The following is a 23,967-nucleotide window of genomic DNA, read 5'->3' on the forward strand; positions in this document are numbered from 1 at the left end:
GGTGGGGGTGGGATAAAAGTTAAAATATTCTTGAGGGAGTCAGTTTCTGTTTTACCTGTTTAATCTGGCACACTAGCCGCAAATAAAATTTATTTATTTATTTACATTTTTGAGAGCTTACATGAATCAAACCAGCGGAAATGAACTGGAAGGGTAACGTTGGTAACCTACAGTTGCAGGAGGCCCTAACCTGTATTGACAAAGGGAACGTTGACTCTTGAAAAGCTTCTGCCCTGGAAATCTTGTTGGGGTTTTAAGGTGCTACTGGACTTGAATCTTGTTCTTGCACCAGTAACCTCTTGATAAATGACACATACAGGAACAAACACCTGGATTTATACAGTACACTATGCAATCCTATGCAGAACAACTCCAGCCTAAGGACATTGGTTTCAGTGGGTTTAGATTATAACCCTAGCGATCAAGCCAGCCACCAAACCCATTAAGAAATTATTAGAATGTGATGTTTAAGCATATATTTGCATGTCAAAAGGTTAAAATGGAGCAGTAAACTTTGACTTTGCGTTAATCGCCAGACTAACTCACCTGCTAAAAATGAACTCAATGGACGAATTTATGACAAAATGGCAACCTTTTATATGACCATTACTCACGTGCCAGGAATACTTATTAAAAATAACGAATTCAGGGAATTATTCTAGAAATTAATTAACGAGTGTCTATAACAGTGGTTATATGTTTAAGATGACTGGTGTTATTTTGACCTGACGATAGTTTTTGACTGTGTAATGCTCGGAAGTAGAAATGGATTCGATCCTTTCCCCCTTATTCCCCTTTTTACTTTCTGTATCCCTTTATAAAAACAATAAAATACATTTTTTAAAAGGTTGAACAAGGAAACACTGGGTCCAGTTGGAATGTAGATGTTGACAGGGATTGGAATAATGGTTTATATGAACATGATCTAAACATATTGGGAAGTGTATATGGAAACATCTTGGCTGCACTCAGAGTGGACACGATCCAAACAGCCAGCCTTCTCACCTGCATCTCCACTACTTTTCCTTTGCTGTTGGGGCTCAGGGACCATTCGTAGCTGACAATGCCGTGGTCATCGGTACTCTGGTTCCCATAAAGGGTGATGGAGTTTTTGGGCAGAGTGATCACTTGGTTGGGACCTGCATTCGCCGTAGGCGGGTAATCCACAGCTTTGTTCACAGCCAGGCTGGCGGTGGTGGAGTTACTGGCACCATCTGAGTCCACCACGGTGAGGCTAAAGAAAGAGGAAATTTAAAGTTCAGGATCGAAGAATTCAAGGAGATAAACGGTTTGCATCTCAACTTGAATGCTGGAGAATAGTGCAGAAGTCTGAATCTCTGAGGGTTCATGGGGGAAAATAGTGGTGAAATAAATAGTGGAGGGGTGGGTGGGGAGAGAGCAAAGACTGGGAAACCTAGGTGAAAATATACACAAACATCAAAACACTGAAAATATACAATGTGTTTATAAAGCTCTCTTCAGAAACAACTGTAATTGCACATAAAGGTAAGTCAGTGCCAGATGCAGTCACAGATTCCATGCTTATTAATGAATGCAAATCCAACCCTCTGTCATTCTTCCTGGGTCAAGAATTCATTAATGAATTGACTACTTCAAAGCAGTTACACTCACCACCACTTAATCTAACTAACTTTGCAATACATTCTGAATAAGATCCAGGCAGAGTCCTGAAAAAATCCCCCCTCCCCTTTCTATCCCTGATCATGAGCTCTGGGCCTTTTATGAATGGCTGTTTTCCTCCCAGTCACCCCCCCCCAATGACTTCGGAACTTTGTTCTGATTATGCATGCCGTTTCCAGCCTTCAGAGGTCACCTTGCTCCCCCCCCTCCTTTTCCCCTACATTTTCAAATTCGAGATAAAACAGGTCTCTGAAAATGTGGGCAAACCATGGGGAAACGCAGGGGGCGAGCGAGGCGACCTCTGAAGGTCGGAAACGGCGTGCATAATCCAAACAAAGACCCGAAGTCGTCAGAGGGGTGATGGCGAGGGGAACAGCCATGCATAAAAGGCCCTGGAGAATCTAAGAACATAAGAAAGAACATAAGAAAAGCCCTGGTGGATCAGACCAAGGCCCATCAAGTCCAGCAGTCTGTTCACACAGTGGCCAACCAGGTGCCTCTAGGAAGCCACTAACAAGACGAGTGCAGCAGCATCATCCTGCCTGTGTTCCACCACACCCAAAATAATAGGCATGCTCCTCTGATACTAGAGAGAATAGGTATGCAGCATGACTAGTATCCATTCTAACTAATAGCCATGAATACCCCTCTCCTCCATGAATATGTCCCCTCCCCTCAAAGCCCTCCAAGCTGGCAGCCATCACCACATCCTGGGGCAGGGAATTCCACAATTTAACTATGCGTTGTTTGAAAAAATACTTCCTTTTATCTGTTTTGAATCTGTCACCCTCCAGCTTTAGCAGATGACCCCGTGTTCTAGTATGGGAAAGGGAGAAAAACTTCTCCCTGTCCACTCTCTCCAAACCATGCATAATTTTATAGACCTCTATCATGTCTCCCCTCAGCCGCCTTCTTTCCAAGCTAAACAGCCCTAAGCTTGCATGCTGTTGTGTGACATTTAGGTTAGTTAGTAAAGGATATCATGCAACTTTTTTTTATTTTAGATATTCTGTGGACCAATGTAGATACCTACAACCTCCACACACTGGGTTCTTTCTCTCCACACTCTCTGGGAATGCATCCCTGCAGGCCGCCACCTGATACTGCAGCAATTCCAAGGGATAAACATGCAGATGTGAACCAGCCTTCTCGGAGGAGATGGCAAGAAACCGGAAGGAGTCACAAGAGATGAAATGTAGGAAGCGCTGAAAGAACTGGGTCAGACAAACGGTCTACCCAGCTCGATACCCCATCTGCTTGCTATGGAAGGTCAGATACCTCAGGTGGACCCACAAAATGAAAGAGGACATTATTGGTCCCCTATTACTCTTAGAATCTGGCAGTTTAAAAAATTCTATCTCTGAAGAGGCCCAGTAGGCTTTGATACTCATGGTTCCTGACAGAGCTGCCCCATGAATGGACTGAACCCCTTGTTGTGGTTTTCAGTACATTTATGGTTAAAGTATAGATAATTGCTAGGAATGCTAGGAAAAGTTGAGGGCAGCAGGAAAAGAGGAAGACCCAACAAGAGGTGGATTGACTCAATAAAGGAAGCCACAGCCTTCAATTTGCAAGATCTGAGCAAGGCTGTCAAAGTTAGGACATTTTGGAGGACTTTCATTTAGGGTCACCATGAGTCGGAAGCGACTTGACGGCACTTAACACACACACACATAGTTAATTGACAAACTGCAGCACTGATTTAAACTCCAAGTAATGATTTTAGGCTTCAGCATTTGAACCTGCATGGGAACAAATGAGCTGTTTGTCTGGAAGGATGTTTGGAAGGCATTTGGAAAACCACACAGAAAGGTCAGTTGAAGTCTGGGAATAAAAGAGTCAAACAGGATGCTGATAGCAGAGAAAAACACAGATGCAAACACATTTTTGAGGTTGCTTTCAAGTCAAATACAAATGCATTATAAACAAGTCCAATAATGACTTGTTTTGTCTTAGTGGTTAATAAGCCTTGAAGATGAAAGTGTGAAAACTGGGAACTTATTTTGAGAAAATATACTGTATCTATGGTTGGATGTTACTTCCTATGTCATCTATTTGTCTGACATTAGATCAAAGTTAGGGAAAAGATGTTTGTTAAAGGGATATTTTGTCTTTTTATGTCTCGGAATACTGTAGAATTCTTGTAACAATTTTTTCTGATTCTCAAAGCAATTTTCATTGGTTCTCAAAATAACTCTTTGGAAGGGTATATAAAGGGACTGAAGATTGTAAGAGGTTGGATATTCTTTGCCAGGCATGCTTGCATGATGTCTGTCTGAGAATAATCCCTGACATGGCACAGTGATGGGTATGTAACTCCATTGTATTTTTCATTGTAATTTTTTCTGGTATTTCAGATCTGTAGTAATTTATTAGAATCTGTTAGATTTTTCCATGTAATCTAATTTTCATATATTTCGTATACATTAGAGGGTTTTTTACTTTGTCATTAATAGTATTGAAGCGTTAACAATAAAAAGGAATTCTAACACAATTCAAAGTTGTGTCATTGCTTGAGGTGGCTGGTTAAGTAAGATAATGTATTTTTTAGTGAAATACAAGATCTAGAAACATAGCCACTTATCAACAGCAATTGATCTGCTTCACCCTTTTCACTATGATTTGTGCTAGTGGCCATCAGAGCACCCTGTGGCAATGAGTTCCACGGGTAAATTGTGTGTTACGCACTTCATTGTCTTACACAAACTGCCTGAGAAGCAGCAATACAACTTATTTAAAATGCTTAGGAGCCACCTTCCCTTGTAGCTCCTTTCTGCCATGCTGTTTGTTGGCCGCATGCTTGACAAAAGCTTCCACGGAACTTTCAAGTCCTTTAACTTCCATTTGCTGATGGTAGGAGGGGAAGGGAGGAGAGCTGGAGCCGCTACACAAATTCACAAGGGAAGGAAGAGCTTGGAACTGAACCAGCCAAATGGTTGCTCTCTTTGCAACAGAGAACACCTCTTTGTGAGGAGGGGGCTAAGAGCTCATTGGCAGAGAAGCTGTTTCACAAGCAGAAGACCCCAGAATATTGTCGAAGGCTTTCACGGTCAGAGCTCATTGGTTCTTGTAGGTTATCCGGGCTGTGTAACCATGGTCTTGGAATTTTCTTTCCTAACGTTTTGCCAGCAGCTGTGGCAGGCATCTTCAGAGTAGTAACACACTGAAGACCCCAGGTTGAATCCTCGCGTTCAGCTTGAAAAGGATATAACATAGCAAGGCTGAGCGAGACATTTCTCTGAATCTTTGGCAAGCCGCAGCAAGTACGGAGCCTACTGGACCAAGCATCTGACTCAGGGAGAGGCAGCTTTCCAAGAGTAGGTGGTATCTGCACCATTTTCCATTCCCCCACTACTGCTACTGAGCCAGGCAACATGTTTTTGCACGTGTTCCTGTTTGTGGGGGAGAAATTTACAGTTCCGTATTTAGCGTTAACCCCCTGGTGTGGGCAACTCTGCCTTATGGAATTCCAAGGGAATCTCTCCTAAGTGCTCTTACCAAATTCCCTGCAAAGTGGGAACAACAATTGGACTGCTTGCAAATGTGTTAACAGCAGCTTGCTGTTATAAACAGCTGGTTTTGAAGCCAGCATTGATTGCTGAACGTAACACATTTCACATGGCTCTCAGAGCACTAAAAGGAACCCCTTGTTATAAAACAACTGGCTAACTTTAACAAGCAATTTAACGTGAGCATTGGTGGATAATGCCTGGCAATGGAGACAACCGAAAATTCAAACCTCAGTCCAGGGCAGACTTAGTAAATATGAGCCAATAAGTCCTTGAAACATGGATTCGTATTGTTTTCCTGCACAATTGAGGCTCTACTTCCCCTCTCTCTAGGAGATCTAGAAAAAGTGACCAAGCATGGTATAGCAGTTAGAGTGTCGGACTAAGATCTGAGAGACTCCAGGTTTGAAGCCCCACTGCCCCATGGAAGCTCTTGCTGGTTTATCTAGGGCCAGTCACACACACTCAGCCTAACCTACCTCACAGGGCTGTTGTGAGGATACAGTAAAAAAAGAGAATGATGTAAGCTGCTTTTGGTCCCCACTGAGAAGAATGGTGGATTATAAATGAAGGAAATAAAGAGCCTCGAAATGGTTTATTGTTTGAAAACATTAGCCAAGAAGCCCTGGAAACAGCTTTTGAGATCAAGAACCAACAACAGGAGGCACTTCAAAGGGGCAACACAAACCTAGGGACCATACCATTTGACCAGTGATGCTCTACACACTGTATACTAGAAAAAAAGATTTTTTTACTAGCTTTTGCACTGAAAATCTATCAGCGATATGGGTTTCCCTTTTCATGATTTGAATATTTCCTCCAGAAAGAAAAACCAGATCCTCTTTCCAAATTATGCTGGCTACGCTAAACTAAACCTAGAGAAAACTGAATTGCTGCTGCAGGACTCGGGGCAACCCTCCTCTAGCAAACCTGAACCTTTTATGAAAGGAAAACAGAATCTCATCTCAAGATATCCACAGTTGTGCTTGTACATTAGAATAACCAGTTAAGCCCCTGAACCTTTTACCCCCACCCAGTAATCCATTTATGATATCTGTGGTGCAGTTCAAGAGACATTTTATGCCAAATCTCATTTTTAAATTACGTAGCCTGGGGGAGAAAGTGTTTTAGAGAAAGAAACAATTAAGGCCAATTTTTGTTACATTTTTGCCACTCCCCCCCCCCCCTCAGATCACTTTGCACAGTCTACTTGTTTTGTTCTATTTAACATAAGAACTTGCAAGGTTATGAAAATGGCAGCAGATTCCCTGATCAGAGGAAACAAAACATAGCCCAAGAAAGTTACTTGAGGTTTATTTTGCAAACTGTTAGCCAACACAAATAAACCGTTCATGCCTGCTAAGTAATAAAAATAAGCAAAAGACTGAATTGGCCCTTAGCCTCTTCATTCCAACACAGGAAAAAAGAACACAACATAAATCTGATTTCATTCATTGGCTTCGGCAATCTGGATCAGCACTGGATTTTGGACCTGGAGAATCTAGCAAAACAGAGGAGCAATTCCCACACTTGGCATTTTACCTGAATGTGTAGTTTCCAGGTACCAAATTGGTCAGTTTCAGAATAGGAGTATCTGCAGACACCTTTTCTTCCCGCAAAGGTCCCTTCAGTTCTTCCCAGTGGTAGCTGACAATCCGGTCATCGTCGGTGCTTTCTGATGCATTAAAAACAACCAATTAGGATTTCCTTTGAATAAAGGCAGTCCCAAATAAATGCAAATAAGGAAGCCAGAGGAGGGTTTAAAATCTACTTCACACCAATATGTCGTGCAGGTATGTCCGTTTTTGTCAAATGGAAAAAAGTAAATATTTTTAAACTGGGAATCTATGGTTCAGGTCAGGAATAATATGAGAAACAGATACTTTTAATTGGAATTAAAGTGGCTGCTGAATTAAAATGAGTGAGGTTATAGTTCAGCGGTCGAGTACCAGGTTCAGTCCCTGGCAGATCCAAATAAAAGGGGATCAGAGAGCAGGACTAGGAAAAACCTCTTTGCCCGAGACCTCTGTCAGAGCAGAGAATAGTAATCTAGTCTGAGCAAGTGTCTGATCCAGCATTAAAGTAGCTTTCACACTTCTGCCATCCCGCAAGTGAAGGAGAACAGAATTATTCAGGAGGGCATTTTTACAAAGGGAATAGGGCTATAGTATAACAGAACAGGTCAGAAAGTTGCTTTTATAAAGGGGCACAAGACCAGGTATGGTATTTATTGGGTATATTATTCTGCTCTTACTGCATTGTTTCTACATGGTAATTCCATTTTCTGTGCATCAGTTGACATATCATGTCTGATATCTTTTGCGCTGCTTGCACTGTCTCTAATTTTTGTAATCCTAGTCGTATTGCGTTGCTTATTAGATCCCTCATGCTGTTGAACTGCATTGTTTTACATCACGTCATCCCCCTCGAGTCTCAGTAAGAAAGAAGGGCTATGGCAGAGGACAAACTGCTCCGAGAGCACGGCAGAAAAGTAGTCTAGAAGTACTTTAAAAAGGTAAAGGTCCCCTGTGAATGCACCGGGTCATTCCTGACCCATGGGGTGATGTCACATCCCGACGTTTCCTAGGCAGACTTTGTTTGTGGGGTGGTTTGCCAGAAGTACTTTAAATGAATAAATATCCTAATGGGGTATCAGGCAGGGCCATCCAGAATGCTGTTCCTTAGCAGGCGCTCTGCCTTTCTCGATCCCTCTTCCCTACTGCTCTGCAAAGTAGATGATGCTGGCTGAGGAGGGTACTTACGGCTGCCGTCAATTACCGTAGAGGTGGTTGGCAATGAGATCTCCAGGAACGGGGGAGACACAATTGCCACGGGGGGCTGATTTACTCGAGGCTCTAAAAAAAATAAAAGGACGACAGAAGTGTGACAGTCACAGCAGAGTCACCACGGTATTCTGGCACAGCTGAGAGGCTACAAGATTGGATTACGAACCAGAAGTCCCCAGTTCCAGACTCTGGCTGCGATCCCTGGGTAAGGTGTTTCCATCAGGGGAATGGGGCTTCCTTGCCTCCTCTGCCCTCCCCCATGCAGCCTGAAATGCTGCTCCTAGGGGACAAGGGACCCTCAGGAATGGCACAAGCTGGGAGTATGCATAGGGAGGGGAGAGGGGCCGTGGCTCAGTGGTAGAGCATCTGCTTGGCATGCAGAAGGTCCCAGCTTTGATTCCTGGCATCTCCAGTTACAGGGACTAGGCAAGGAGGTGATGTGAAAGACCCTGGAGAGCAGCTGCCAGTCTGAGTAGACAGTACTGTCTTTGATGGACCGAGGGTTTGATTTAGTATAAGGCAGCTTCATGTGTTCATGGTTCATGTGTTCAACTGGGGAAAATGTCAGTGGAAGCTTACTTTGGGTTAAATTGTGGAACTTCCTGCCCCAGGATGTGGTGATGACTGCCAACTTTAAGAGGGGAGTGGACATGTTCATGGAGGAGAGGGCTATTCATGGCTACTAGTAAAAATGGATGCTAGTCATGATACATACCTATTCTCTACAGGATCAGAGGAGCATGCCTATTATATTAGGTGCTGTGGAACACAGGCAGGACAATGCTGCTGCAGTCATGTTGTTTGTGGGCTTCCTAGAGGCACCTGGTTGGCCACTGTGTGAAAGGATTGCTGGACTTGATGGACCTTGGCCTGATCCAGCATGACCTTTCTTGTGTTCTTATATGGGTTCAGAGTCCAAACCTCTGCCACAAACTCATCAGCCAGCCTTATAGAAGCCACTCTCTCAGTCCCCGCTTCATATCAGCAATATCTCATATCAGCAGTAATACTGATCTACCTTACAGGGCTATTGTAATGCACATGAAGTGCTTTGAACAGTCAGACAACACTATAGACATGCTCTTATTTTATGGTTGGCTGTTCAAACTTTCTTCAGCCATGAACCAGCCATTCTTCTCAGCATCAGCTACCCCATCTGCAAAGTGGGCAGAAAAAGTACTAACCTAGATTGCTGGTGAAGTAGTTTGAGCTCTCACAGAAAACAAACATTACATGACTACTGTTCTTGCCCTGACCTGGATGGCCCAGGCTAGCCTTATCTCGTCGGATCTCAGAAGCTAAGCAGGGTCAGCCCTGGTTAGTATTTGGATGGGAGACCACCAAGGAAGTCCAGGGTTACTATACAGAGGAAGGCACTGGCAAACCACCTCTGTTAGTCTCTTGCCTTGAAAACCCCATAAGGGGTCACCATAAGTCAGCTGCGACTTGACGGCACTTTACACACACAAAAATTCTTGCCATAGCTATTTCCAAAAAGGCCACTAGGTGCTGCTAAAGCAGCAATTCTTGAAGTATCTTATTCAAGATGAACAAGTGTATTGGGGTGTAAACTCACATGGGAAAAGTCCTAGTCCAAGAAAGTCTGCAGTAAACTGCTTAAGCATTCAAAGTTCTGCAAGAACTGTGTCGTCTTTTTGCGGCAAAATACTCAGCACGCCTGTCTTTCTGGAACTCCTAGGGGCTTCTAGCAGGACTTATTTGTGCCAGGACGTGTGAAGAGTCCTTTCCAGAGTAGCCAACAGTGGCCTTGATCCAGCAGAGAAAGCCTTTCCATTACAGTGAGTAACCACATGCTCCCACCCAATTTGGGATTAAGGGGAAGGGCCTTTCAGTCAGTGGGAAGCTCCAGTCCTGGCCCTTTTCAACCTAGATGTCAACCACTGGTTGCTATAGGCCCATTCCTGCTCCTTCTACAGAAAGACCGGCAAAAGATCCAATGGGACATGCGTGGGTGGGAAAAGATCAGCTCTCTTAACATGGCACCTGCCCCAGCCAGCTCTCAGAGTCAAGATGTTAAATTCTGAAGACTATATATCGGTAGTGGCCTCCCCCCCCCCTTTTTTTTTTTGCTGTCAAGTCACAGCTGACTTATGGTGACCCTGTAGGGTTTTCAATGTCAAGAGACTAACAGAGGTGGTTTGCCAGTGCCTTCCTCTGCACAGCAACCCTGGACTTCCTTGGTGGTCTCCCATCCAAATACTAACCAGGGCTGACCCTGCTTAGCTTCTGAGATCTGATGAGATTGGCCTAGTCTGGGATATCCAGGTCAGGGCAATGGCCTTTGGCTATGTGAAATAAACGCGATCGTATCATATATTGGGGGGTCCCCAACATGGTGCCTGCTGACACCTTTCTTGGCACCCACAAACTGTCTTTAGAAAGTGGGTGGAGTCAGATGAGGCTCTTGCCCAGAAAGGCTTTTGACTGGCCACTGGAGATCTCTGGTTGGTTGTACAGATTAAAATAACATTGTTTTAGCAGCAGCCACCACCACAGTGTTGGTTTTATTCTCCCTCAATCCTCTTTCCCAATTTTTTTAAAAATTGCCCCTCTTCTCCTCTGCTCTTGAGCTTCCTCTGTGTGTGTCGCTCTGCCCTGTGACAGCCATATTGTGATTGGTTTCACCTCCTGCGGCAGCAGTTTGTGGTTGCGCCCACCACCCTATATCAGAAGTCCAAAGGTGCCCAGAGGCTCAAAGAGGTTGGGGATCCTTGCCCTAATCACTACCTGTTCCTGGCCTTACAAAGGGATGCCCTGCCTGATGAACAGAACCAACACTGTTTAAAACTGGCATTTTCGTCTAGGGAAACACAAGTCCAGCTCCCACAACTTACCACCCACACAAACTGGACTTTCGTCTTTTGGCCAACCTAGACTCAAGGTATTTGGGGAAACTTTTTAAACTTTTTCAAGAGACAGTTAAGAATCTAGCTCTAGGCACATCCTGTCACATCCATGTTCCACTTTACTCGCTAATTTGTTAGGATCTGCTCCTCTGCCAATGTGGCCTAGCGGATGGAGTGCCAGGTTAGGATCTGGGAGACCCAGGCTTGAATCCCCACCCCCCGCCACAATGAAACTTGCAGAGTGACCTTGGACCAGAAACACTCTCTCGGCCCAACCTGCCTCACAGGGCTGTTGTGAGGATAAAAGGAGACAAGGGAGAAGAACCCCATATGCTACCTTGAACTCTTTGGAGGAAATGTGCTAGATACACAAATAGTCAATGTGATTGCAGCCCTGCTTTGCAAGATTTCCTCTTCCTCTTCTCAAAGAAATGAGTGCCTGGCAAGTGTCTGGAGACTGTAGCCATTGCCACACAGGTTATTTGCTCAAATTCAATGCTGTTGAGAGGTTTTTCGTGCTTCTCTACAGCACCATGGTGTATTCATGCACCTCCCAGGGTTTCCCTGGCTTTTTTCCAATCTTTTTCAAACCTGATTTGCTCCAAGGTTTTGGGAAAGTCCACAGTAAAGTATTGTCGAAGGCTTTCACAGCCAGAGTTCATTGGTTCTTGTAGGTTATTTGGGCTGTGTGACCGTGGTCTTGTAATTTTCTTTCCTGACGTTTCGCCAGCAGCTGTGGCAGGAATCTTCAGAGGAGTAACTCCTCTGAAGATGCCTGCCACAGCTGCTGGTGAAACATCAGGAAAGAAAATACCAAGACCATGTGTGACCGTGGTCTTGTAATTTTCTTTCCTGACGTTTCTCCAGCAGCTGTGGCAGGCATCTTCAGAGGAGTAACTCCTCTGAAGATGCCTGCCACAGCTGCTGGCGAAACGTCAGGAAAGAAAATTACAAGACCATGGTCACACAGCCCGGATAACCTACAAGAACCAATCCACAGTAAAGCCTAGGTGGCCGCTGTGTAGGTAGGAAAGTTCAGATTTTCCCGCCCACATAGCAGCCATTTTCCTTGGTGTTTTCCCCTGACATCCATTTTTCCCCCTGGCACTTTTGTCACTTTCATAGCTCTATAACAGTAAGTGCATCAGGTTCCCCGAATTCCCAGTTTTCATTTTAAAAGAAGTAAATCTCTTGTCCCTTTCCACTGCAGAGATATAAGGGGAAAGGCATGGAGAAGTGGCTGCTGCTGGGGGCCTGAGGCAAGAACCAGTGGGAAAACTGCCACGTGGAAGCCCAGCTGCTGCTGTGCTTTAAGAACAGCCATGCCAGCAATGGGGGAAACCACACAAACTCATCCCCATGTGGAAACTATCAGTGATGCCTCCAGAGAGGAGAAGGTGGGAAACAACCAGAACAACTACCCATAGTGTGCACACTCATCCCACTACTGGTTCTGTTCACTGGTTTTGAAGACTTCAGAAACTATGGCGTGACCAGAGAAGAAATGACTGGAGGCAGCATGGGAAATAAACAGCTCTACCGCTCAACCACTTTTTCTTTTTTAAGCATGCCCTCAATAGAACCAAAGACTTCTGTGCAACTAAAATGCCAAACAGCATACGTGTCTCTCAGTCTCAGGTGGAGAGTTACTTCTCCATGATTAAGCCCAGAAGACATCTAGTTTGTGAGCTGAAGGGACAAAATACCAGTGATGGGCATACCTGGCTTCACCGTCACATTCACTCTTCCTTCACCGTGTGCATTATCACCCTCGACTATTACCTTGAATTCATACAGGCCAACTGTGAGCTGAGGAAGAAGAGAAGCAGGGAACATTAGACTGTTCAATGTAAAACTGACTGCTGAGAAGATGCCGGTTGCTCAGCGATTTACTCTGGAGGGTATGCCCCAAACCCTGTGGGCACACACAAGGACAACACACAGGGGAATGCTGCAGCAGCACAAGCATATGAGGAACATATGTTTTTTAACATGCATGCAACCTCACCACCACACACACTGCAGCTCCTCCAACTCCAAAATCCCCCAGTCACTATTGTACAGCTTGAAATTTTCCTTATGATGCCTTCCCAACTTACCTGTGTATTTAACAGAAATCACAGCTAAAGAGCTGACTTGCTACTTACAGATGGAGCATATTAATTTACTATTCTGTTCCCCACTCTTCCACTATAGCACAGATAACCCTCTGCTATATTTGCCTCTTCCAGACCTATAGGTGCCAAGGCATCCAGTCAGTCACTCTCCCTCCCTCTCCCTCTTGCACTTAATCACAAGTAGCAAGATACTTACTTTGGATAACTTGAGGATCTGTGAGTGCTTGCCCTCCATTTCTCCGCTATAATCAGTGGGATGGGTGATCAGTCTCCAGTCGTAGGAATAGGAGTTTCCTATAGTCAAGAAGAAGAAACAATTACAAAATGAAAGATCAGGCACTTAAAATTTTATTTGAAGAAGCCATAATGATGTCCTTTTTTCTTTTTTTTTTTGACAGTTCATTGATTCCTATTCCCACAACTGTTTACAGCCCATGGGCTCTTTGGGAAAGAGTCATCCCATGGAGATCTACAGATGCTTGCATTTTCATCTGGGTCATTTCTGTCCCATGAGGTGATGTCACATCTTGACGTTTACTAGGCAGACTATGTTTACAGGGTGATGTGCCATTGCCTTCCCCAGTCGTCTACACTTTACCCCCAGCAAGCTACGTACTCATTTGACCGACCTCGGAAGGATGGAAGGCTGAGTCAACCTTGAGCCGGCTACCTGAAACCGACTTCCATTGGGATCAAACTCAGATCATGAGCAGAGCTTGGACTGCAGTACTGGGGCTTCCTACTCTGCATCACGGGGCTCTTATTTTTATGGCTACAAGCCATTTAAAAGGTGGGTCCAGCAGAAGGAAAGAGGCAGTGTGCAAAAGGCTAGCTCCAAAACAGGCTGCTGTGTGTGGAATACTAACTTCTTCCTGAAGCCTCTGCGGCCATAACATTAGGTTCCTGGTGGCAAACATAAGGTTAAGAGGTCTCAACTTCATCACTCGACCCTGAGCGGTCATTAAACTGGCATCCATTTAGCAGTACCAGAAGCATTTTCAAGGGCTTCCTGCTCCATAATGAGCAGCATGGACTTAAATCCTACCTTCAGTTGGCGGAGGCAAGACATACGCATTCAGCTCCACTTCATTCTTTGGAAGGGTCACCTGTACACTGTCTCCAGCAGAAACCGCCAGTTTCTTAATAACTGTGAAAGAGAATCAGAATCAAAATGGTAAAGGTGGGGAATATTCATGTTACATTTTTCATCCCTACGCCTGGATTCAGAGCAAAAGAATTATTGTGTGAAGGGGTCATTTGCTTCTCAATTCAGCTTCACAAACTAGAATATTCCGAAACTCGGAATAGTGCAACACACGGATTTTGATGAGAAGGAAGCTGCATGTTATTGCATTAATATTGTAAGTCATGCATTCGACAACATGGGCTCTGGCTCACAAACGTTTCTGCCAAAATAAATTGGTTGATCTTTAAGATGCCACAAGACTATCTTGGTTGCATGAAATAAATATGGCTATCCCCTTGGAATGGTAATCTGCAGTATTCCATCTGTCAATTTCAATACTTTTATTGGCATACCTATTCCATCTGTCAAATGCAGAGCCCAGGTTAGATCGGAACCTCAAAGTGAACAACAACAACAACATTCACAGAATGACTCAGACAAGAACCATTGCTGCCTCTTTCGGGGACAGATGAAACATGCCTCTTTTGCCCAGTACTTGCAAAACAGGGGAGGCCTGTTCAGCCAGACACAGCAGGAATATGAAAGGTTCAATCAGATACATTTCAGTAGACAATCTAGCTGCTCTCTTACAATGGTGGCCAGACAAAGAAGGCCAATTTAGCTGCTCTCTGACAAAGAAGGCCTCTGTTTATACAGCAGTAAAGCTGAGCCGTTTACACACATGCCGAGAATTCATAGTATTTTGAGCTGAAACCGAGAACCATTTTAAGTTGAAGCAAGCATGCAGACCCCACATAAGAAGAAGAGTTGGTTTTTATATGCCGACTTTCTCTCCCACTTAAGGAAGAATCAAATAGGCTTACAATCACCTTCCCTTTCCCTCCCCCGACAGACACCCTGTGAGGTAGGTGGGGCTGAGAGAGTGTGACTAGCCCAAAGTCACCCAGCTGGCCTTATGTGGAGGCGTGGGGAAAGAAATCCAAGTCCACCAGATTAGCCTCTGCCACTCAAGCGGAGGGAGGAGTGGGGAATCAAACCCGGGTCTCCAGATCAGAGTCCACCGCTCCAAACCACTGCTCTTAACCACTACACCACACTGGGATGTGGTGGTTGTGGTCAGAAGAAATCGAAAACTGCCATTTTTTTGGTTCCTGAACCTCAGCAGTCAGTGTGACAGGCTGTCCAAGAAGGGAAGAAGCAGATAGCAGAGGAAGAAAATAGAAGGGAAGAGTTTAAAGCAAGCAAGCAAGCAAGCAGGTATCCTATTGAAAGTTGGGGCTAAAGATAGGTCCTGGTTGTAGAAGAGTTGAAAACTATAACTACACTGCATTTAAAACAGTGGAAAGTATTGCTCAGCTGGCGCTGACTACTGGTGAAGTAGACCAGTTTGCTGTACTTCATCAAGGGAAGTGGGCCACAGACGAAAAGGCAAGGCACGAGGACTGCTCCAGAACCGCTTGTTCTCTGATCTGATCTTCAGCCTTTGAGCCGAGGTAACAAGATTAGCTATTTTAAATTCACCACGGAGGAAACCCTTATTCAAAAAAAAATCTCTTGGCAAGAGAACAATCAGATTAAGAGGAGAAGTGGAAGAGCCAGGCCAGCATCACTGAGAGCAGGGCTTGTTACACCTCCCCGGAAAATGACTCCACTTACCCGGTGTTGGGGCAACGGTGCTGGGCAATGTGGCAGTATTGGTTGGGGCCACAGTAACACTGTCGTTGGTGGGAATGCCGATGGGAACAGAGGTCGCCTGCTGAACCGTCACAGTATCTTTCCCCTGAAGAGTGCTGGAACTTGGAACAGCCTCTTCCAAAGACAAAGGCTGGATGGAAGCGTTGGACGGCTTGGGCTTCTCAGAGTCCCCAACGGGCACCAACCCCGGTACAGCAGGACTGGAGAACGGAGCTACAGGAGACGGTTCCGGAGTAGCAGCTACTGCAGGGGCCTAGTTGGAAGAAATCACACATGGATGGATTTGTCCAAAGGCAAGAACAGCCATAATCACATGGGGAAACTGCCCTGAAACATGCTTGCATGATTCTCGTCCATCTCATCTCATCTGTGCCGGAATTATCAATAACATCACCAATGCTCATATTCTTTTGTTGTTGGACTTGATACAAAAGCAATTTCTATGCAGCTCAGCCAGCTCGGTATTATTTCCATTTCTCCCCAACCCACCCAAGGGTGACTTTCTTTGGCCATCAAACACACAAAAACTCTTCTTGTTGTCTTTAACATCCCTAGTTAAGTGTTGTTTGTTTTGAGCCTTTGCCTGCCAAGCATTGTCCAGACATAGCTCAACCTGTCTTCCACTTCCTGACAGTTCCTCATGTCGTGACACAAGGCTTCTGGGCTTCCTCCGGTTCTCTCTCTGGCCCAGTTCTGTTTTCTTTCATTATTTGCCAGCCCTTCCAAATTCTTGCCAAAGCACATGGGTTTTTTGCTAACTAACTCCACTGAGAACTTTTGCAGCTCTCCGGTGGAGCATTTTCAAAGTGCTTCTGACTTCACCAGTCAGTTCAGAGGTGGAACAAAGCTGCCTAGAATGTCTAAGCTGAAGCAATCGCTTTTCCAGGTCATTGGACACCGGAGCCACCATTATCTCAGCCTGTAAAATGGAACCTAATTTAAATTCATTTCTGGATATGGCCTCCTAGAAAGAGGGACGCCGGTGCAAAGAGCAGAATAGCAGCAACCATTAGCAGCTGTGGAGGAGGAATTTATGGCAGATGCAACTTAGCATGCACAAGCTATATCTTGCTGAGATCTGCAGTCAGCATCAACCCACAGCGCTACGCTTACTTCCGCCCCTGGCGTGAGGCCTGCACCTCAGGGAGCGTTGCGGCTCATCTGTTCCTCTGGCAGCAGGAACCTCCTGCTAACCAGAAGCCTCCCAGGCAAGGGCCTTGACCACTTTCCTGAAATATGGGGAAGATGCCACATTGGGAGAATGGTGCTCAGAAGAGCCACAGGTGGCACATCAAAGAGCCACCTGTGGCTCACAAGTATCACTGGTGTAAATATAAGTTTACATATGAAGAAACAGTGACAAACTTCATGCACGTTTATTTTTATGTTTATGGGAGGGGCCTTGGCTCAGTGGTAGACCCTCTGCATGTTCAATCCCCACCATCTCCAGTTAAAGGGACTAGGCAAGTAGGTGATGTGAAAAGACCTCTGCCTGAGACCCTGGAGAGCTGCTGCCAGTCAGAGTAGACAATACTGACTTAGATGGACCAAGGGTCTGATTCAGTATAAGGCAGCTTCATGTGTTCATGTGGGTTCATGTCATTCAACAAAACATTCTGATGCAAAATGATAAACTTTTGGTTTGACCCAGAGAGCTCTCTCTCTCTTTTGGGGCCAATTCTCTCCTTATTGCACAGCTCCCACTCCACATGGCGTTTGTCTATGCAGGTTGCATAATATCAAACACAGCCCTTCGGGGGGTCAAAAGGAACCCCTTCTTCCCTGGTGGAAAAACTCATTGGATCCTTCAAACTCGCACTGAGAACTGCTGAGGCACACTACAATAAAATAACTGCTGATAAAAAGAGGTAGCATGGCAACCTGGCACCTGGGATTTGCTGAGGGCCTGCCTATTCAGCAACAAAAAGAAAGTGATTGCGATGTCACTGGTGGAACATGATTGAGATCAGGTTGCAACCCACTTACCACTTGAAGAATAACATTTTAGGAAAGGAAGGCACCATGTGTATGCACGTATATTAGTGAAGCTGTATGAATGGAGGGTACATCTAGGGCTCTCTGGTTCACGTTCACCGTGGCTAGATTGCAACGCTTTGAGTAAGGGAAATTTTAGAGCTTCAAATACTCCAAACCAGTTGGTTATTTTCATATGTTTAGTTTACTCCCCCCCTTCTTTATCCAGATTTTTCTTCAACCTTTTTTTGAGGGGGGGGCAGTCTGGATAAGCGACAATTAAGCACCATACATAAGGTGCTGTGAGCTCCTCAAATAGGATAGATGTCTAATTTTAAAAAATGTATACACCATCTTATCTGAGGAAGAATGTTGACCCACCCATCCCTTATATCCTCCCTTCCAACTCTCAAACTGTATGATCAAGAGATGTACTGAACGGATAACCAAAAATAAAGTGCGGATACACAAAAATGAAGTGCTTTAGTTAAAGATCTATGTCAACACTGTGAAATGTTGGTAAAGATGCCATGAACAAATCTGATTTTAGTAACCATATAACACCACCTTCTTCATATCAGCAGGATCTCCAGGTTCATGGCAGAGACGTTAGTAGGGGGAGGTCATTTTATTCCCCTGTGAAATATTCTCTCTTTTCAGTATCGTGAGAGACAGATCAGACCAGGACAAACAAAACCGGCAGAGCAGATGAAAACAATTTCCTTCCTTTCATCAGAAAATTCTTTCACAAGGCTCTCCCCATTCCGGGGGGTTGCCTGGAGCAGAAAGAACCGGACATTTCAGCTTTAACTGGGCTTATCTTTATATGCTGCATACTTTCTTGAGCCAGTCTCTTTTGTATGGCATCAGCTGAACGTTTCAGTCATAGCATGCAGAAATATCTTCTCAGTCTGCACTTGATTTTTGTATCTAAATGGCAGCGAGGATTCCTTGCAGCCAAGTCAGTGGTGAAATGTAAAAAGTCAAACTGGGGGCAAAGAATCCACAACTTGTCACAATATGAAATTTGGGAAGGGGAAACAGATCAGAGTACGGAGCACTGAGTTTGAACTTTGGCTCGGGTCTCTAATTGGCAGACCTTGGGCAGCAAGGACGGGGAATGGGTTCGCCTCTGCCCAAGGCTCATGGACAAATAGATTTAAAGTGCTGAGCAACATGGCCGTTCAAAGTGAGGGAGGTTACCCAAGAGCCACTGACACAGCTGACAATGATCGGTTACAGGGACCACCGGGCTGATTCAACTTCGATTACTGATGCTGTCAAAATTTGTAACTTCCCAGTTCAGTAGTCGCATTTGCCCAGCCAGTAATACTTGGATGCATTATTAATTTTGCAGCATGCCCCCAAGAATTGCTTCTCCAGCTTGAAGCGTTAGAACAAAATTGTAAGCATGTGTGATCAGTGTTCAGGAGACTAACGGTGCAGTCCTCAATTGAGATACACCCTTTTAAGTCCACTGAAGTCAATGGACTTGGAAGGGAATTTGTTTTGCTCTGAAAACACCCGAAAGTTAGCTGCTACTTGCACGTTCAAAAGTTCTTTCAAATTAACCCCTTGTTTTTGGTGAAACTCTCTTGGATTGCTGCAAACATGACCAGACCACTCAACCAAACAGCCTGTAACTTTGGGAGCAATTTCATTATTTGGGCCTGTCATCTTTCTTGCAAGCACTTTTATGTGGATGATGTTCCCGTCTGATTCTTGAGTGTGGACAAGACTTTCTCTGATCTTGCACCTGTATCTGTTATTCTGACCAGCTCGTGAAGAATCATCTCTAAAAACCTGCACAAAACTGAGCATTCTATGACCTGGAAATCCAAGCATACTCCAGTGGTTCCCAACCTTTTTGGGCCACCGCCCCCTTGGTTCCACAAACTCAACCCCAGCGCCCCCCTACCCTATCCTATAAAAAGCATTATTCAAAATAGGGATTTGCATGACACACTAAAGAAGATAATAACAATAAAATTTCAAAACAGTAGAAATTAATTGCACATCTATTCAAAATCAAATTAAACTTTTTAGTTGAAATTTATTCAACAAAACTGATGAACCTGATCCAGCGGTACCAGCTCTTCAGAGTCTGGGAAAAAATTCTGATAGTTTCCACCAAATTTGCCAGCATGCTGCCATAGCTTGATCTATTGCAAATTAGTGAACAACACAGTTGAAGGGGCCCACCTCTAGCGACCCTTGCTGCCCCCTTGCCTCTTAGTGCCCCCCTAGGTAATCCCACAGCCCCCCAGGGGGTGGTACTGCCCACTTTGGGAACCACTGCTCTAGGGTAACGAATCGTAACATGATCTTTAGAGGCACTCTTGCTAAGAAACCTGGAAAGGTAAATTGCTCCTCAATCGAGAGGGCTTCACAAGGAGTCCTAGCTCCAACTTCTCTTGCTTTCCATTAGAAGAGCTGCATCTGAAGTCCGAATCTGGAGGGACTTCAGATCCAGGGCAGGAAGGAATGAACCTCAGGCGACAACTGAAGAGCAACCGCTGTCACACTGGATCATTTCCTAGGTGACAGCCTGTCGGGAAGAGGCCAGAGGATCCAGGTTTTGAGGAAGCAGTGTTTTTGTCTATGAAAGACCAAAAAATAAAAAATAAAAAAAATCAAACAGTAGTTCCTAAATAAAGCCAGGAAGCCAAGGACAGGAGGCCAGCTGAATCAGCAAAGACAAAGTTAAGCCACGTAATTCTTACACACATAAACTAGGCCATTCCCAAGTTTCTTAGCAGCGTCCTTTGGCTCTCAGCCATATCCTGTTCCACAAGGCTGGCAGTTCTGAGATTACAGGTGTGATGTGATCTGGTACTTGCAAGCTTTGCACAGGTACATCAAAACATCAGCTTTCAAGAACCGCAACCTACTTAAACAACGCTCTAACTCGCCCAACAAGGGGACTTCTGAGCACTGCCAGAGTTTCGCCACTTGGGGTTGTACGCAATGCTTATGACAAGAGCCTTTAATGCATGCCTGCCTGCAAGTAAGCAGCACCCAGCAGACTCCACGTCCGCTCTGGCTGAACCTCCATAAAGTACAGAGCAACATGTCAATTAAATGAAGACATATGACAAACATGAGAGAACTCAGGAACTGCGTCATGCTGGCACATGAGGTGAAATTTGCTTCCCCACTTAGATACCTGAGAAAATGTAGCTTGCGAATGGGTAACAACATATGGGTCCAGCTTGCAAAAAAACCCAAAAAAACCCTGGCACCTCCAGGATTCCCAAGTAGGCACATGCTTATGTTTTCAAGCAAGTCAGGCCTGCCAAGTTCAGACAAAAATGTGCCATGAACATAAAGGCAGATCAAATGTAGAAGAAGTGAAACCATATGAAACCAGAGAGGTCCCCATTAATGGCGGTAGGGAAACAAAAACCAACAAGAGGTTGTCCAACCGATCTCAATTTCCTCCTCCCCCCTACCATCAGCCAAAATAACTAACTGCACGGCTACTATCACTGCACAGAAAAGGAAGGCCACTCCCTTCACCTGACACAAAGGCAAAAAAGGGAGAGGCAGCCATCTTTCTTAGCAAGCACCTGCTCTCCTTTGGTAACAAAATGTGGTTCAGTCTACCCAGGGAAGGTGACAGTAATTCAATGACAATTAAGGTGGCATTCAAACTGTTAAATGATACACCACCAAATTCCCAACAGCACATTTTCTGCTGATAAAAGTGACACATACCTGATCACGCAGCTGTGTCATACAGCCCATTAAACGCATTTTTGGAAACAAGACTTACACCCCAGCTTAGCCACTGATTTACCATGGGAGTTCTGGGCAAGTTACTCTCCCCTTACCTGGTTTACCTGTCTGACACAGAAAACAGAACACAACCTGTTTCTCAGAGGTGTGGTGACAATCACAGAAATAAGTATACCGTACGCTGGAATTCTGTTGGCATTAACGATGCCACCATTGCAGACAAAAACTTACCCCCTCGGCAACACTCCCAGCAAGACCGCTTGGGCTGTTCACATTATTAGTCAGAGGAAGAGATGGGCTTTGAGATTTTGAACTCTTTAAATCTTCACCGTTTTGCGGCGCGACCCTGTCTGGGTTCACAGGGTCTCTGGGGAGGTTTGTGCCTTGCCCTGAAGACTGAGGCTCTGCCAGGTCCTTACTATCCGAGGGCTGAGATGGAGAGGGGGGGCTCGCCGGACTTCCACTGCTGGAACTTATCTCTCTCTTTAGAGAGCGCCTGACGTCATCCGCTTTGTGTGCTCTCCCAGTCATCAGATCTCGGAAGGACCTCCGCATCCTTGCACTAGTTCTGGCATGTCCCTCCCTCGAGTCCAACCATTTAGGAAGCTGAGCTTTCCTCTCTGCCGCAGGCTGGGAGGATAATGCATTGCGGGGCTTCTTTACAAATACCAAGATGGAGTCTGTAGCGTTGGTCCGTATCGCCCGACACGCGGGGGGACTGGCGCAGTTCACCTGGACGCACGTTTTGCCCATGAGCCAGAAAGCATCACAGTCAGGGCTCTGACAGCAAGCCGCTCGACAAGAATAGACAGAATGAAACCCGTCCAGCAGCTGGAGGTGGACTCCGTCCAACGACCTCAAGTGGCCCCCCACCAGAGGCCTCCCGGGCTGGCATGCACTCCTGTTCCAGCTTGCATCTGAGGAAAGAGAAGCAAAACCATTAACAGTTCTCAAAAAGCATTATTTTGCCATTCCAAAAAGAACAGAGATAGGATAGAGAATGGCTTCTAAGGCAGAAGCTGCCCTCTACCTCAGTGATAAATGTATGAACTAAATAGTCAGCGTGCTGCTCTTCAAGGGGATACCAGAATCTGCCACCCAAAGCAGGCCATCCACCACTGGGGCGCTGGAGTTATAGTGTCATATTGGTTTATTTCTCATTAACAAAACCATAAGCAAATACACATAAACATATAAAATACCTAAAATTCATAAATACATAAAAATATATAATAAGATTATACAAGTTCAACAATATCACTTGGAGCAAAATACCTGTACCATTTAGCAGGAGAGTTTTAAAGTCATTACTTGAGTTAAGTATTTTGCCACCTGATAAATTTTCTCGGTATCTGTCTCTAGATCTGATAAGAGAAAAGGGACGATCCAGAGTTCTAAAGGAAGATTATACTTTGTTAGAATGGGTATGATCCACCTGGTTCTTATTCCAATTTTTACAAAAAAGGAGTAGATGCCCTAGGGATTCAATTTCACCAACTCCGCAGTCACACAGGCACTCGCTGAATGGGATTTTTAGAAAGTGGCCATTTAAAACCTGTGTGGGGAATGCATTTAGTCTTCCTAGGGGGTGAAAGCACATCTTTGGGTTGGGGAAGTTAAGAGATTAAAGTATATGGGAAGAACTGGTGGAGGAATTCCCATAGTAACAATGGGACAGACTCTGTGTGTTCTACATTGAGTACTACAGAAATCCAAGTTAAAAAGTCTTCTCCTTATTTCACTGCTGAATAGAGTGTTATATTTGGATCCAGGAGACCCAGATTCTAATCCCCACTTTGCCATGGAAGCTTGCAGAGTCACGCACACACTGTCTCACACTAACCTACCCTCACAGGGTTCTTGCGAGGATAAAACAGCGAACAATGTAAGACGCTCTTGGTCCCTATTGTAAAGAAATGAAATAAATAAATAAACAAACACCTAATGGAAGGTCCAGAATTGGCAACCGAATTGGCTGAGTTCAACCCCAAAAGCAAAGCCAGAGTAAGAAATTAGGAAGAGGTCCCAGGGGGCCCAACTCTGAGATGCTTAACTAATGCATATGTTACACCACCTTGTCATACTCAAAACTTCAGCAGGCAGAAGAGTGGTACGGAACCACTCTCCTGCCCTGTGCGGTGGTTTTCAATGACAAGTCTTGTGCATGGACCTATTTCACCATCACCTGGCGACCACAACAAGGGTTGCATGCTGTTGTTGTTACAGCAACTGCCAGGGGAGGGCTTTTATATCAGGCTTGTGTGTGCATTAAGTGTGCTGTCAAGTCACTTCCAACTCATGGGGACCCTATGAATCAATGTCCTCTACAACGTCCTAGGAGAGGGAGGGGCATTATAGTTTCTATCTGGGGTTTTAACAGCTCCAACACCAGGCAACAATCTCCAACAAGGATGCATGTTAGAAACTGTTGTATTCTACTACAGCTACCACGTACAACAAAGTCTGCTGGAGCAATCACAAGATTTCCTACCT

The 23,967-nt window shown here is 44.9% G+C and overlaps 1 protein-coding gene across 1 annotated transcript in view; it reads right to left on the reverse strand.

The window, feature by feature from the left end:
• The window catches only part of KIAA0319L (KIAA0319 like), a 53,631-nt gene that overhangs the window by 15,448 nt on the left and 14,216 nt on the right, over nucleotides 1-23,967 (reverse strand). Inside the window, exons 2-9 of the mRNA XM_056846126.1 lie at nucleotides 21,706-22,391; nucleotides 15,724-16,015; nucleotides 13,966-14,067; nucleotides 13,117-13,214; nucleotides 12,525-12,612; nucleotides 7,913-8,005; nucleotides 6,693-6,825; nucleotides 1,006-1,234 (exon numbers count right to left, since the gene is read on the reverse strand). Coding sequence (XP_056702104.1) covers nucleotides 1,006-1,234; nucleotides 6,693-6,825; nucleotides 7,913-8,005; nucleotides 12,525-12,612; nucleotides 13,117-13,214; nucleotides 13,966-14,067; nucleotides 15,724-16,015; nucleotides 21,706-22,391 — 1,721 coding nt within the window. The remainder of the gene's footprint in view (nucleotides 1-1,005; nucleotides 1,235-6,692; nucleotides 6,826-7,912; nucleotides 8,006-12,524; nucleotides 12,613-13,116; nucleotides 13,215-13,965; nucleotides 14,068-15,723; nucleotides 16,016-21,705; nucleotides 22,392-23,967) is intronic.

This window comes from Euleptes europaea, chromosome 3 (assembly GCF_029931775.1).
Source record: "Euleptes europaea isolate rEulEur1 chromosome 3, rEulEur1.hap1, whole genome shotgun sequence".
Taxonomy (NCBI): Eukaryota; Metazoa; Chordata; class Lepidosauria; order Squamata; family Sphaerodactylidae; genus Euleptes; species Euleptes europaea.